The sequence below is a fragment of the Aquarana catesbeiana genome, linkage group LG03 (assembly GCF_042186555.1).
Source record: "Aquarana catesbeiana isolate 2022-GZ linkage group LG03, ASM4218655v1, whole genome shotgun sequence".
NCBI lineage: Eukaryota > Metazoa > Chordata > Amphibia > Anura > Ranidae > Aquarana > Aquarana catesbeiana.
The window spans coordinates 276,582,690-276,596,403 of record NC_133326.1 but is presented as its reverse complement, the minus strand read 5'-3'; the positions used below and the strand labels follow the sequence as shown (position 1 = coordinate 276,596,403).

General features: G+C 45.7%; 1 protein-coding gene across 2 annotated transcripts in view; it reads right to left on the bottom strand.

The window, feature by feature from the left end:
* TBC1D30 (TBC1 domain family member 30) overlaps positions 1–13,714 on the bottom strand; it is a 133,678-nt gene that overhangs the window by 86,927 nt on the left and 33,037 nt on the right. For both annotated transcript variants that reach the window (XM_073620121.1, XM_073620123.1), the window contains exon 3: positions 1,668–1,832. In XM_073620121.1, coding sequence (XP_073476222.1) covers positions 1,668–1,832 — 165 coding nt within the window. The remainder of the gene's footprint in view (positions 1–1,667; positions 1,833–13,714) is intronic.

Sequence of the window (13,714 nt, the reverse complement as noted above, 5' to 3'; positions counted from 1 at the left end):
AACATTAACAACTGCTTCTTGCAACATTGTATCAAGCACTGCAGTAAAGAATAACATATTTTGAGAAACAACAGAGTCATTAATATATATATGTGTATATGGTACACTGACATCTAGTGAATGTTCTCAGTATTGCAGCCAATAATCCAATCATCCCATCATCCCAATATGCAGTTTAGTACGTCCCCACCACTCGTTTGTTTTCCTTATCCCAGCAGACTGAACGAAAAAAAAAGCAGGGGGGCAAAAAGTGCGATATGAATCCAGATCCATCTTTATGTCTTTTGTTGTTGGACAGGTAACATCAATGCATAAGGTTCCAAACCAGTTATTACCAAAAAGGTATGTAATATGATGGCTGAAAAGATTCACAAACACACTAATGCAGTTATCATGCTTTTAAAATTACTGTACCTAATACTGCCATGCTGCATGTAGAAACAAAAATACAGGTAGGTTAGCTTAGAGCATTAGTTAAAAGCAATACTGCACATTAGAGTGAAAAAGCAATTATGAGGCAAAACATTAATTTAGATGTATACATTTACACTGAACCAGTGGTGTCGGGAGGGAGGGGCTAAGGGAGGGCTGGAGCCTTGAGTGGGTCCCCAAAAATCCCCAGGTCTTGGGCATGCACAATTCTGTTTTTAGTCCTAAGCGCCGCCGAGCAGGGACCGATCTGACCCCGAGTGCAGCCAAGTGACATAGCAGGTCCCGCCTTCTGGAGCCTGCAGCGCCTATGATGGATGTCCCACTGGTCCAATGCCAGGACCGCAAGACGTGTGAAGTCCATCATAGGCACTGCAGGCTCCAGAAGGTGGGAATTACAATGCGGCCGCCGCACAGCGTCACTGTGAGAAGATCCACACTCGGCGCTCGGGCAGGCAGCTTTCCTCTCCTGTCCTGTGTCATGGCTCTGGCTGCCTGGAGTGCCTGCTGTCTACTACTCTACTGTGATGGGCGCGCTGCACACTACTGCTGATCTGCGGGAGGAGGTCACTTCACCTGAAGTCTGTCAGGTAGGTCAGTGCACGTCAGGTACGTCAGTGGCTATCAGGCAGGTAACATCTCTCTCCCTCGCTCCTCCCCCCCGTGCCGGGCTCGGACTTTGGGCTGAAGCCCCTGGTCTTTTTGCCACCTAGCAACGCCACTGCACTGAACACCACCTGGCGATAACTATAGGCAATACTTGCCATAGTTACACCTTTCTAATTACAATGCAAAATAAGACTTCACCTGTCTACTTACTATACCTAAATCAAATAGGCTGTTATCAGCTGCTTGGAGGATCCCTAAACCTCCTTCCCTGCATGTCTTATCCCGGCAGAGGGGGGTGGGGCAAAGCCATCCCTGCCAAGAGAAGACAATGATTATTGCTAGCAGCTATAGCAGCCACTAGCAATAAATGAAAGAGAATCCGGCAGGCTAGTTGTACCCAAGTTGATAGATCGATCAACTTGGTACATTCAGCCTGCCCAATAACCGTTCGAATATTGGCTGGTTCCTGCTGATGGAGATTTAAACAGTGTATGGCCGGCCTAAAATGGGTTACTGATCTTGAAACTTTACTTGGTGTTTTGTTACACAGAGGACTTTAGCTAACCCAGCTATAATTGTTTTCTTTAGTAACTGGAAGTAAATTTCTTGGCTGCCCAATGAATACTTACAACGTTTTTGGGAGACGGCCTGCAGACAGGCAGTAACAATATCACAGTTTTTTTGCTGTTTGTGCTGTAGTCTGTCCTTCTGCCTCAACTGGCGCAAGAGCTTAGCAGACTGAACCTCAATACGACGTTTAAGTTCTCCCCTTATTGTTTTCAGTTCACTGCAATCTGCAATAATCAGAAAAAAAATAATAAAACATGAATAATGCATGAAGCTGGCCAAAATAAGTGGGCAACTAGGTAGATTGTTACTAAAGTAGCCTAATTTAAAGCAGTAATAAGGCTCAAAATAAAAAATGTAATATGTTGCAGTTAATCCTTAAATGTGCTAGCTGCATTCGTTTTTTTTTTTCAGCTATAAACTTTGCAACAGTTTTTTTTTCTTTTGGAATAAATGTTTAACATAAATGAATAAAACGCTACCATTGTAAACATCCCTGTCAGTGTTAAATGGTTTGTCTCAAGCCTCTGCCACTTTTGCTGGACATCTTGATCTGTTGAAGTTAAAAAAAATAAAAAAAAATAAACTGACTTACTAGCCCAATTAACAGGTGAAAATAGAGGAAAAAATAATAATAAAAATAATGCAGCCGCCACATCTAAAGACTCAGTAAGCTACAATATAATAACAGTATTTTTTAAGCAGAGTCCCCTGAGGAAAAAAAATGGTTGGTGTTGCAGTGTTTTATGCCAATTTGTTTGGGAAAAAATACACTTTAATGAATCTTATTGCACACAAACACAATATAATACTACATTTTTGGTAAAATATAAAAGATTATGTTATGCCAAGTATATACATACCAAACATATCACACTTTAAAATTGCCCGTGGAACCGCGCCAAACTTCAGTACCTTAAAATCTCCATAGGCGACACTTTAAAAGCCTTTACAGGTTACCAGTTTAGACTTACACAGGAGGTCTGGGGCTAGAATTATTGTTCCCGCTCTGCCATTAGCAGTGATGCCTCACATGTGTGATGTGATCACCGTTTACATATGCATGCGCTTAAGCGTGAGCACAGGGGGCCAGGGCACGTTACATTTTTAATTTATTTTATCTAAAGCTTTTTTTTTCTCTCCAGGGTGTCTTTAATTTTTTTTATCAACTTTATTGCTATCACAAGGGATGAACAACATCCTTTGTGACAGCATGGGCTGTATATAAAAATTGGTGTATATCACGATGACATATAAAACATATGTCTAATAGCAGCCAGCGCAACACTAAGACAAGTGCATACCAAGAAATATGTGAAAAATAAAAAAATTTGTGCAATGCTCAAAAATATTACAAATTCATAACTACAACCCAATAAATAATGTGAATTGACCACAAGGTTAAATAAAAACAGTGAAAAGTGATGTGAAATTCACACTCAAACTAAAGTCCGTGTTCCATTATATAGAGGTTTTTAAACCGTGACTACAACAGTCCACAGATAAACATTGAAAAGAAACTCTATAGCCAAAAAGGGGATTCCACGTGCCATCCATGCTGGAGTGAAGACACAGACAATAAAACCACCACCGTTTAGTGAGGTTTACCAGAATAAGGAGACTCAAATAGGCATATGCTCAATGAGTCAACAAGGCATGTGGTGTAAATCCCAATACACAAGACCTCCACATCTAGGCTCCAGTTCAGGATGGAAGATGGTTCAATTGGTCTGGAGATATCATAGAGCAGCAGTCCTCAGATGTAGCCAACTTGTCAGACCAAATCATTGCTACTATACAGTGAGTGGGCTGTGATAGGTCCTCTTTATGCAAGTATCCAGTAGAACCCAGATCCCTTCTCTGGCCTCCAATGCAACCGATCAGACACAGATTGGTCTGATTGGCTACTTCGCTCACCGCTTAACAGATCAGTAGCAAAAAAAACAAAAAAAAGAAACCAGTTTCTGACATCACAAAAAGGGTGAAACACAGTCAGTTCCCCTCTCCCTGTTCACTCCAGATGCCACCACCAGTCGGGACCATCCCAGGCTCCCTGATTGGATGGGATAGCCAAGGAAAAGCAGGGGTGGCAGGAGGGGGGTGCACCCACTTCCACCACCTGTAGAAGTGATCCAGTGGCTGTATAACCACTCAAATCACTTTTACATGAGCAGCACTGGCTGCAAATTTCGATACGGGATGATGTCTGTAGCTGCAGGCAGTGGCAGAACTACCAGGGTCGCAGCAGTCACACTCGCGACTGGGCCCTGGAGTTCCACCGCTGTCAGGGGCCTGCCTGCTCTCCACCGTTCTGGCTGTCCCTTTGTTCTGCAGCGGGGGGGGGGGGGGGGGGGGTGTTCGCCCGCTGACTGCTGAGGAAAGGCTGCTATCTCTGGAGAGGAAAGCCATGCAGGGAGTCGGACACTATAAGACAACGTCAGCTGACCAGTTGACCCCAATGGAGTTAAGGGAAGGAGCTCTTCCCTCTGCACGAGACACCCTTACACAGGAGCATCTCTGGAGGCACGGGAGTAATGATGAGGGGGAAGGAATCGAATGACTACCTGACAAAGTAAGTGGCAAATTGTCAGTGCAACTGACCCCAACCTCTCTGCCTCTTGCTGACCCCCCACCACCACAGATCTCATCCCTATCCCCCCATGGGATAGGGATGAGATCTGTGGTGGTCAAGGTGTCGCAACTTATCCCACCCCCCCTCACCACCATCACCACCGATCCCACCCCCCCATCACCACCACCACCACCACTGATCCCACCCCCCTCACCACCACCATCGTTGCCGCTACTGAACCCACCCTCCTCACCACCGCCACTGATCCCACCCTCCCTCACCACTGCCACTGATCCCCACCACCACCACAGCCACTGATCCCACCCCCCCTCACCACCACCACTGATTCCCCAACCCCCCTCACTCCCACCACCACTGATCCCACCCCCCCTCCCCACCCACGCCACCACTGATCCCATCCCCCCCACCACTGCCACTAACCACCACCCCTCACCACTGCCACTGATCTAACCCCCTCTCACCGCCACCACTGATCCCATCCCCCCACCACTGCTGCCAATCATCCCATCCCATTTCCCCATCACTGCCACCACTGCTCGCTGCCACTCATCCCATCCCCCCAACACTACCACCACCGGTCGCTGCCACTCATCCCAGTCCCATGCTCCAGGGGTGCCCATGCCTCACCCCAGTACACTTGGATAGGAGGGGTGGCATATAGAGGAACCAATACCCTCCATTTTCCTCCTGCAGTCACTGAAAGCCTACTTCTCTATTGTAAATCCAAAGGAAGGCTGCAAAATATTGCACATAGCACTTTGCACATGAACTTGGACATTATATAATGTTTTTTTGGATTGTTTTTTTTGATTTTTGCATGATGGAATTTATTTTTGCACATGAATCAGTGTAATTGCTTACATGCTGGAATTTTATATAATTTGTTTACTGTTCTATATACTGATATTTGTTATATGGAAATATTATTTGATTTAAGGTATGAGTGAGTTTGGTATGAGTGGTATGAGTTTAAGCTATTTGGGTAGGTTAAAGGTTAAAACAGAGTGGTGTATTGCAAATAGAGTAGCGCACTCAACACATACATTACATATATTTTCTCACTTAACAGTGTTTTTTTTGATTGCAGCAACTCAAATATAAGATAAATAATTATTACTTTATATATTGTAAAGCGCTGCGTAAACTGTTGGCGCTATATAAATCCTGAATAATAATAATAATTATTGTCCACAAACAATTTTTGCGCCGGTGACACATATATGCCAAGAACCTCTGCCAGCATTTTATTGCTGTCTTTTCACTTTTAATTACTGTGACCCCAGAACTTGAAAGAGGGGGCGATTGGGACTTTAAATCCCAAACAGCAGTAAAACCCTGAAAGAGAGAGAGATTATAACCTCTCTACAAACTGTATCCATTGAGGATACTTTCCTATTGCTTCCTATCACGCCAACTTCCAGCCATCAGCCCAGCAAGTGAGGGGAATTCAACCCAAACAGAACAAAGACAGCAACAAAAACTTGTAGGCAATGTCAGCACACCAAGTGCCAGTTAGGCAACTTAAGCTGGCCATTCACCATACAATTTTCTTTAGATTTTCCTTCAATTATGTAGTGCAAGGGCCTGCCTGATTGCATACAAATTGAAAGTGTTTAGGTTTGACCTCATATTATATGGTTTTGGTAAATCTAAAAGAAAGTTGTACAACAACATTGTATAATGTATGGCCAGCCTTAATGGCCTTCCATACAGACCAATAGGAGGTTTCAGAGACACAACGACCCTCTTTCTCAAGGCAACATACAGAAAACACTGATAAGTGAACTATATACCGTATGGCTTTAGTACATACTGTACAATAGATTTGTATAATCTACTTCCTTGAATGTTTTAGCTGCATGCATGCGCTGGGGCTGTAAGCTTCCATTGACACACCCCTGATCCTGACTCCTAATAGACAGCTGTAGAAGACAATCGTTCGCCTACCCTCACCTCTCCCTTCTGCAACCAGGAAGTTTGGGGAGCAGTTTGAGGAGGACCTGCCAACTTTATTGCAGACCTCATAAATCTGGATCTACATCAAAGTGGATGTCCAAGGTTTATTACCTGGACAGTAAAACACCAAGTATATAAAACCTAAATCCAAGGGCATGGCCTGACGAGGCATGTGAACAGACCTGTTCCACGGAGCTTCCGCTGTTGATCCTGCTAATCATCCTTCCCTCACAACTTTTAACGCCCGGATTCAACCGATACCGGTGCCTGCTGATCCCCTGACATTACAGGACCAGGTGGCTGGCAAAAAAACAAACGTGCTGACCCGAGGAGACGCCGCAGCCCCTCAAGAAATCCAAGATGGCACTTGAGTTTCTCAGCCTCAGAGGACACCACGTAACCCGGACAAGAAAATGGAGCAGGGGGGTAAGTCCACCAAACCCCAAGCCCAAGGAGCAACCCAGAGACATGTATTATACCCAGAAGCTAGCAGGTCCTGCTGAATCCTCCCAGGCTAAAGCTCAGTACTTTGCTCTCTCCCCAGAGCTTGCAGATGGGGAGAATGCAGACAGGCTTGATGACACTGCACCCATGGAGTCTGTACCTGATCTCATGCCAGACCTGTTTGATATGCCATCGGAGGATAGCCCCCAACCCACACTCAGTGAAATATTGCAAACTGTACATAGATGCACTGCCTCTGTGGACAACTTAAAAGAAAAGTTTGGTGGCTGAAGGAGACAGTTTCTCTCCTCCACCAGGATATTCAGAAGATCAGGGAGAGAACCACTGCTGTGGAGGGCAGAGAGTGATATAGAAGACCAGATTCCCCCTATAAACCGGGATGTGAGAATGACCACACAGCAAGCCTTTCAGGCCATCAATAAAACAGATGACATAGAGAACTGTGGGGCTTCCAGAAAAAGAGGAGGGTAGGGACCATACTGCCTTCATTGAAGGCTGGTTGCAAGAAGTATTTGGCAAAGAGGCATTCTCTCCAATTTACACAGTGGAGCGGGCCCTCAGGGTGCCGCCACGCCCTCTTCCAAAAGGGCAACCCTCCCAGATCAATACTAGCCAGACTTCTAAACTACAGAGACCGGGAGGTCGTGCTGCGACTGGCCAGAGAAAAAGGGTGCTGGGTACAATGGCACCAGAATATCATTCTACCCCGACTTCTCTGCAGAAGTGCAACACAGGCGATCTAAATTTGCAGAAGTCAAAAAGAGGTTGCAAAGGCTACAGCCATCATATGCGATGATGTTCCCGACCAAGCTGCGAGTAACAACCAGGGGTCAGAATTAATTATTTGAAAACACACAAGATGCCGCAGTGTGGCTCTACGCCGAAGCCACGAAGACGGTGAAGGTTGATGCTTTGTTCAGAAATCCTCTATGGCTTGAAGGGCGTCTAACTACCCCCTACAGTTTCCATTTTGTTACAGAGGGCCTGTACATGGTACCCACCCTCAGCGAGTGAAAAGCCACAAGTTTTTCTTTTCTTTACCACATTGGTACAGGCGTACATGTGAAATGCTAATGTGTACACTGTTTGTACATTGCCTGTTGTCATGGTTTACATGGCTTGAGTTTTTCTGTGCCCTGTTGGCACGAGGAGGGCTATTGACGATCGAGCCCTACACTGTTTGGGAGGCCCCAGCTCCGCCCAGTTGGTGGTAAATGCGCCACAGGATGAATGCCAATCCAACAGATGCCAGTCAGTTTTCTCTGCTGCGCAGTTGCGCAAGAAGAACTACCTTATGTTCCAGATGCCTTTCCAATGTGCAATTCACTCAAGTGTTACAATATATGCGTTGCACGCTCCACTGACTGCTCCAGACTGTCCATATGCCAGATGCTGTTGCTTTACCAGAACACTGCCTATGCCTGAGAGACACTCCCATAACTATACATGTATATGTATTGTACATGTGTCTGACATGTCTTCTACATCTATAGTATCATGGAATGTCTGGGGGGGGGGGGTAAATGACCCACTGAAGAGAACCATGATTTCCACTTGTATATGTAAATTCCACCCCGCCATTAATGGCTTGCAGGAGACGCACCTTCAGGGGGATACTGTTGGGTTCTTACAATATGCCTGGGTGGGGAAGGCTCATCACTCCACACACCCCACCTTTTCACACAGGGTAAGAGTACTGATACACAAGGCGTTGGCCTATCAGGAGCTGGATTATCTCGTTGATGTCTCAGGCAGATTTGTCTTTCTGTATTGTAAGCTGTATACAATTACCTTAATTCTAGCTTTTGTACACACCCCCTCACCCCCCCACTTCCCATTTTCCCGGGAGGTGCTACAGCTGCTGCTGTCATACCTGGCGAACAAACCTGATATTCCGGTACTGATCATGGGTGACTTTCACTGCTATTTAGATCCCAGATTGGATAGACACCCCCCCATGTCACCTCCTAAGTAAGGCCGGGGCACTGCTCTTAGTCGCTTACTGGCAGAGGTGAGATGGACTGACATATGGTGAATTCACAATCCAGACAACAAACAATTCTCTTGTTTCTCCAAAACCCATAGCTCTCTGTCACGTATTAACTTACGTGTGGGCACCCCAAACATGGTCAATTACACCTCCAGGGTGGAATATTTCCCACTGGGAGTATCTGATCATTCTCCCTTAGCCTTATGGCTGATCACCCAACCTCCCAATTCTTTACCCCGGGCCCCATGGAAGCTTAATGCCTTTTGGCTCAAACTATTTACTTCACAGGAATGGATAGCCTCTCAGATTGGAGACAGATTGGAGTACCCTGACAGTTTTCAGAAATGGGAGACCTTTAAAGCATACCTTAGGGGTGAATTTATCACAGAAATACAAATTGTTAAACAGAATTCCTCTGCTCTGCTGGAGCAGGTGGGGGAACAGGTGAGACAGCTGGAACTGATCTATGTAATAGACCCAACAGATTCTGCAAGGGAGGCATGGATGTCGGTCCAAGATTCGTTGGACCGCCTGAGATCCTCCGCTGTGGAGCGCAAACATTTTTTTTTTTTTACAAAGCTAGCGTTTTATGTGGAGGGGGAGAACTTGCCAAATTTGCTCAAGCCTAACAACAGTCCCCAGCCATTGGTGTCATTCGTAACTCCAGTGGAAGGGTGGTTAACTCTACCGAGGACATCATATCGGAGCCGGTTTCCTTCTATGTAGAACTATACGGGACAAGGAAGGCATACTCGGATGGGGACCTAGCTAACTATATGTCCACTATTGATTTACCTTCTTTGTCTGCTAAAGCTAAACAACTAGACGCTCCGTTAACGCTAGAGGAATTACAGGTGGCGGCCTGCTCTTTCCCCACCTGTAAAGTGCCCAGGGAGGGTGGCCTCCCTATGGAAGTATACACTAAATTTGGAGAACAACTACTGCCAAAGTTGTTAGAGATGTTCAATGCATCTCTTGAGGAGGGCAGACTTCCGGCCTCTATGACCAGAGCAAATGTGATTTTGTTGCTCAAGCCAGAGAAGGATCCGGTTGACACTGGCTCCTACAGACCTATTTCACTGCTTCAGAGCAACGTAAAAATCTTTGCAAGGGTCCTGGCGCTTCGGGTCCACGGGATAGCATCCTCCAGCGTCCACCCAGATCAGGTTGGCTTTATGCCGCAAAAGTCGGTGGCTACCAACCTTAGAAGACTCTTCCTTAACATACAACTGCAGGCAGATAATGGGGGTAACAGGGACCTTCTCTCTCTCTCGACGCCAACAGGGCGTTTGACAGTGTCAGCTGGAGGTATCTGTGTGCGGTGCTATCCAAGTTGGGCTTCAGGGACCAGTTTATTGCCTGGGTCAAGTTGCTATATGCCTCCCCACAGGTGACCATTAGGGTGGCGGACAGGATCTCGCCTGCTTTTGCCTTGGGCATGGGAACACGACAGGGTTATCCGCTGTCTCCCCTGCTCTTTGCAATTGCTATTAGAACCATTAGCAGCCTTGGTGAGGGCCAGCACCCAGGTCCGCGAGTTCCAGTATGGTGCTCTGTATGAAAAAAATCATGCTGTATGCGGACTACATGATGCTCTTCTTGGGAGACTCCAACCACTCCTTAACAGGTGTCATGTCCATAATGGATGGAGTTTGGCCATTACTCTGGCCTGACTATAAACTGGCCAGGTATGGGCTACTCCATTATTTCTTCATCAATTAAGCAGGTAAAAGGTCTGGAGTTGATTCTAAGTGTGGTATTTGCATTTGGAATCTATTGCTGTGAACCTACATCATGCATTCAAAAGAGCTGTCCATGTAAGTGAAACAGGCCATTTTAAGGCTTCAAAAACAAAACAAATCCATCAGCGAGATAGCAGCAACATTAGAATTGGCCAAATCAACAGTTTGGTACATTCTGAGGAAAGAAGAACACAATGGTGAGCTCAGCAACATAAAAAAGGCCTGGACGTCCACAGAAGACAACAGTGGTGGATGATCGCAGGATCCTCTCTATGGTAAAGAAAAACCCATTCACAAAATCCAGACAAGCGAAGGAAACTCTCCAGGGGGTAGGTGTATCATTGTCTAAGTCTACAATCAAGAGAAGACTTCATGGGAGCAAATACAGAGGGTGCACCACAAGGTGCAAACCATTCATAAGCCTGAAGACTAGAAAAGCCAGATTAGACTTTGCCAAAAAAAAATCTAAAAAAGCCAGACCAGTTCTGGAAAAGCATTCTTTGAACGGATGAATCTAAGGTTAATCTGTACCAGAATGATGGGAGGAAAAAAGTGTGGAGAAGCCCTGGGAACAGCTCATGATACAAAGCACACAACGTGTTTATTGATGATGTGACAGAAAACAGAAGCAGCCAGATGAATTCTGCAGTGTTTAAAGATATACTGTCAGCCCAGATTCAGCCAAATGCAGCAAAGTTGATTGGACGGCGCTTTACAGTACAGATGGACAATGATCCAAAACACACTGCAAAAGCAACCCAGGAGTTTTTGAAGGAAAATAAGTGGAATATTCTGCAATGGCCGAATCAGTAACCTGATCTCAACCCAATTGAGCATGCATTTCACTAGTTGAAGGCAAAACTAAAAAGGCAGAAAGACCCACAGAGAATAACTTAAGACAGCTGCAGTTAGAGCCTGGCAAAGCTTCAGAAAAGAGGAAACCCAGTCTTTGGTAATGTCCATGGGTTCCATACTTCAGGCAGTCATTGCCAGTAAATGATTCTCAACAAACTATTAAAAATTAACATTTATGATTATATTAATTTGTCCAATTACATTTAAGCCCCTAAAAATGGGGGGACTGTACAAATTAGGGTTGTCCCGATACCACTTTTTTAAGACCGAGTACAAGTACCGATACTTTTTTTCAAGTACTCACCGATACCGATTCTTTTTTTTAATGTTATGTGACAGTTTTCAAAGCACAATACAGATTAGGTTGCACTGATATGCAGCACTGATGAACACTGATAGGATTAGGTGGCACTGATGGCGGGCACTGACAGATGGCACTGATGGCAGGCACTGACAGATGGTACTGATGGCTGGCACTGACAGGTGGCTGGCACTGATAGGCAGCACTTATGGGCATTGGGCACTGATAGGTAGCATTTATGGGCACTGATGGGCAGGTGTAGTGACACTGTCATGCCATGAGGAAAGGCTGCTGCAACGCCCATCTTTGTAATCCTTGCACTCGGCCGCATTAAAAGCAGCAGTGGCCATCTTGTTACACCCAGCCCGAACTATATGCACTGGGTGTAATAAGATGTCTGCTGCTAGCTTACCGCAGCCGAGTGCAGGTGTACCAAGATGGGCGTCGGGATGTCCAAGTGCTGATGTCAACAGGGAGCGTTACTTCCGGTGTTCTGCCCGCTGACTTCCGGTTGTGCCAAGTCGTTTTATTCCTCTCACAGGTATCGGATCTGGCATCAGGAGCATTTGTGCGAGTACAAGTACTCACACAAATGCTCAGTATCGGTTCCGATACTAGTATCGGTATCGGGACAACCCTAGTACAAATGGTTGCAGTTCCTAAAATTTGTACTTGACATTTATGTCCAACCAACCCCTTGAATTAAAGCTGAAAGTCTGCACTTCAAATAATATGGATTGTTTCATTTTAATTTTATTCTGGTGTCATGCAGGGCCAAAAGTATGAAAATTATGTCTGTGACCAAATATATAAGGACCTAACTATATGCCTGCTGGTTGGTACACAAAGTGCAATTGCTCATGGCAGACCAAGCAAGTATTTTAGAAAATCACATTCACCGACACCGGTTACAAAGGCTATGCTCAATTCTAGTGTTTGTGTACTTCTAAAATGGAAGAATAAATTTCATATTAACCCCTCGCTGACCATCCACCATTATACGGCGGCTGTTTGAAGAGGAATTTCCCTATGGCAGCAGCTAGCTGCTATAACCCCGATATCTTCTTCTTCAGCGGGTGGTCAGCTTTCAGATAAAAGTAGTCTCAGTGGCAGATTCGCCGCCAGATGACTTTTATCGGGGGCGAGAGAGGGGCCCCCCTCCCGCTGTGCTCTGGTCGTCTCCACCGCTTGCCGGAGCCGTCGATAGCGGTGGAGACGATCGGGTCCTCTTCCCTCACAGGCTGGATGCCGAGTGAGGGAAAGATGGCCCCTGCTCAGCTCCAAAGAATTGGATGGTGGAAGCGACGTCAAACGTCACTTCTGCCCAATGCTCTTAAAAAGGGGAAAAACCTTTTTTTTGTAAGAAAAAAAAAAAAAGACATTTTTATTCTATTGCAGTTTAGTGTAAAAGTGAGGTCTGAGGTCTTTTTGACCCAAAATCTCGCCACAATCATTGGAGCGAGAGCAATAATTCTAGCACTAGACCTCCTCTAATGCAAAACTGGTAACCTGTAGAAATTTTTGAACGTCACCTATGGAGATTTTTAAGGGTCAAAGTTTGTCGCTATTCCACGAGCAGGCGCAATTTTGAAGCATGACATGTTGGGTATCAATTTACTTGGCGTAACATTATCTTTTACAATATAAAAACAATTGGGCTAACTTTACTGTTGTCTTAAAGCAGGGGTCCACCTAAACCGCCAAAAAAAAAACAAATATTAAAAGCCAGCAGCTACAAATACTGCAGCTGCTGACTTTTAATACATGGCCACTTACCTGTCCCAGGGTCCAGCGATGTCGGCAGGCAACGCGGAGAACCCGCTCGGTTCTCGGCAGCTGCCATCCTAGGTGAGGGAATCAGGAAGTGAAGCGTTGCGGCTTCACTTCCCGGTTCCCTACTGCGCATGCGCGAGTCACGCTGCGCATCGTAACTGGTCCCCTCTATCTCCTGGGAGCTGTGTGTTTCCCAGGAGACAGCGCGGTGGGACAGGAAGAGGCATAGACTCCCATGGGAGTCTATGCCGGAAGTGGGTGCAAATACCTGTCTTAGACAGGTATCTGCACCCCCCTCCCCCCTGAAAGGTGCCAAATGTGACACCAGAGGGGGGGAGGCTTCCGAAAAGCGGAAGTTCCATTTTTGTGTGGAGCTCCGCTTTAATTTAAAAAAGTGTATTTTTTCCCCAAAAAATTGTATAATGTTATATATA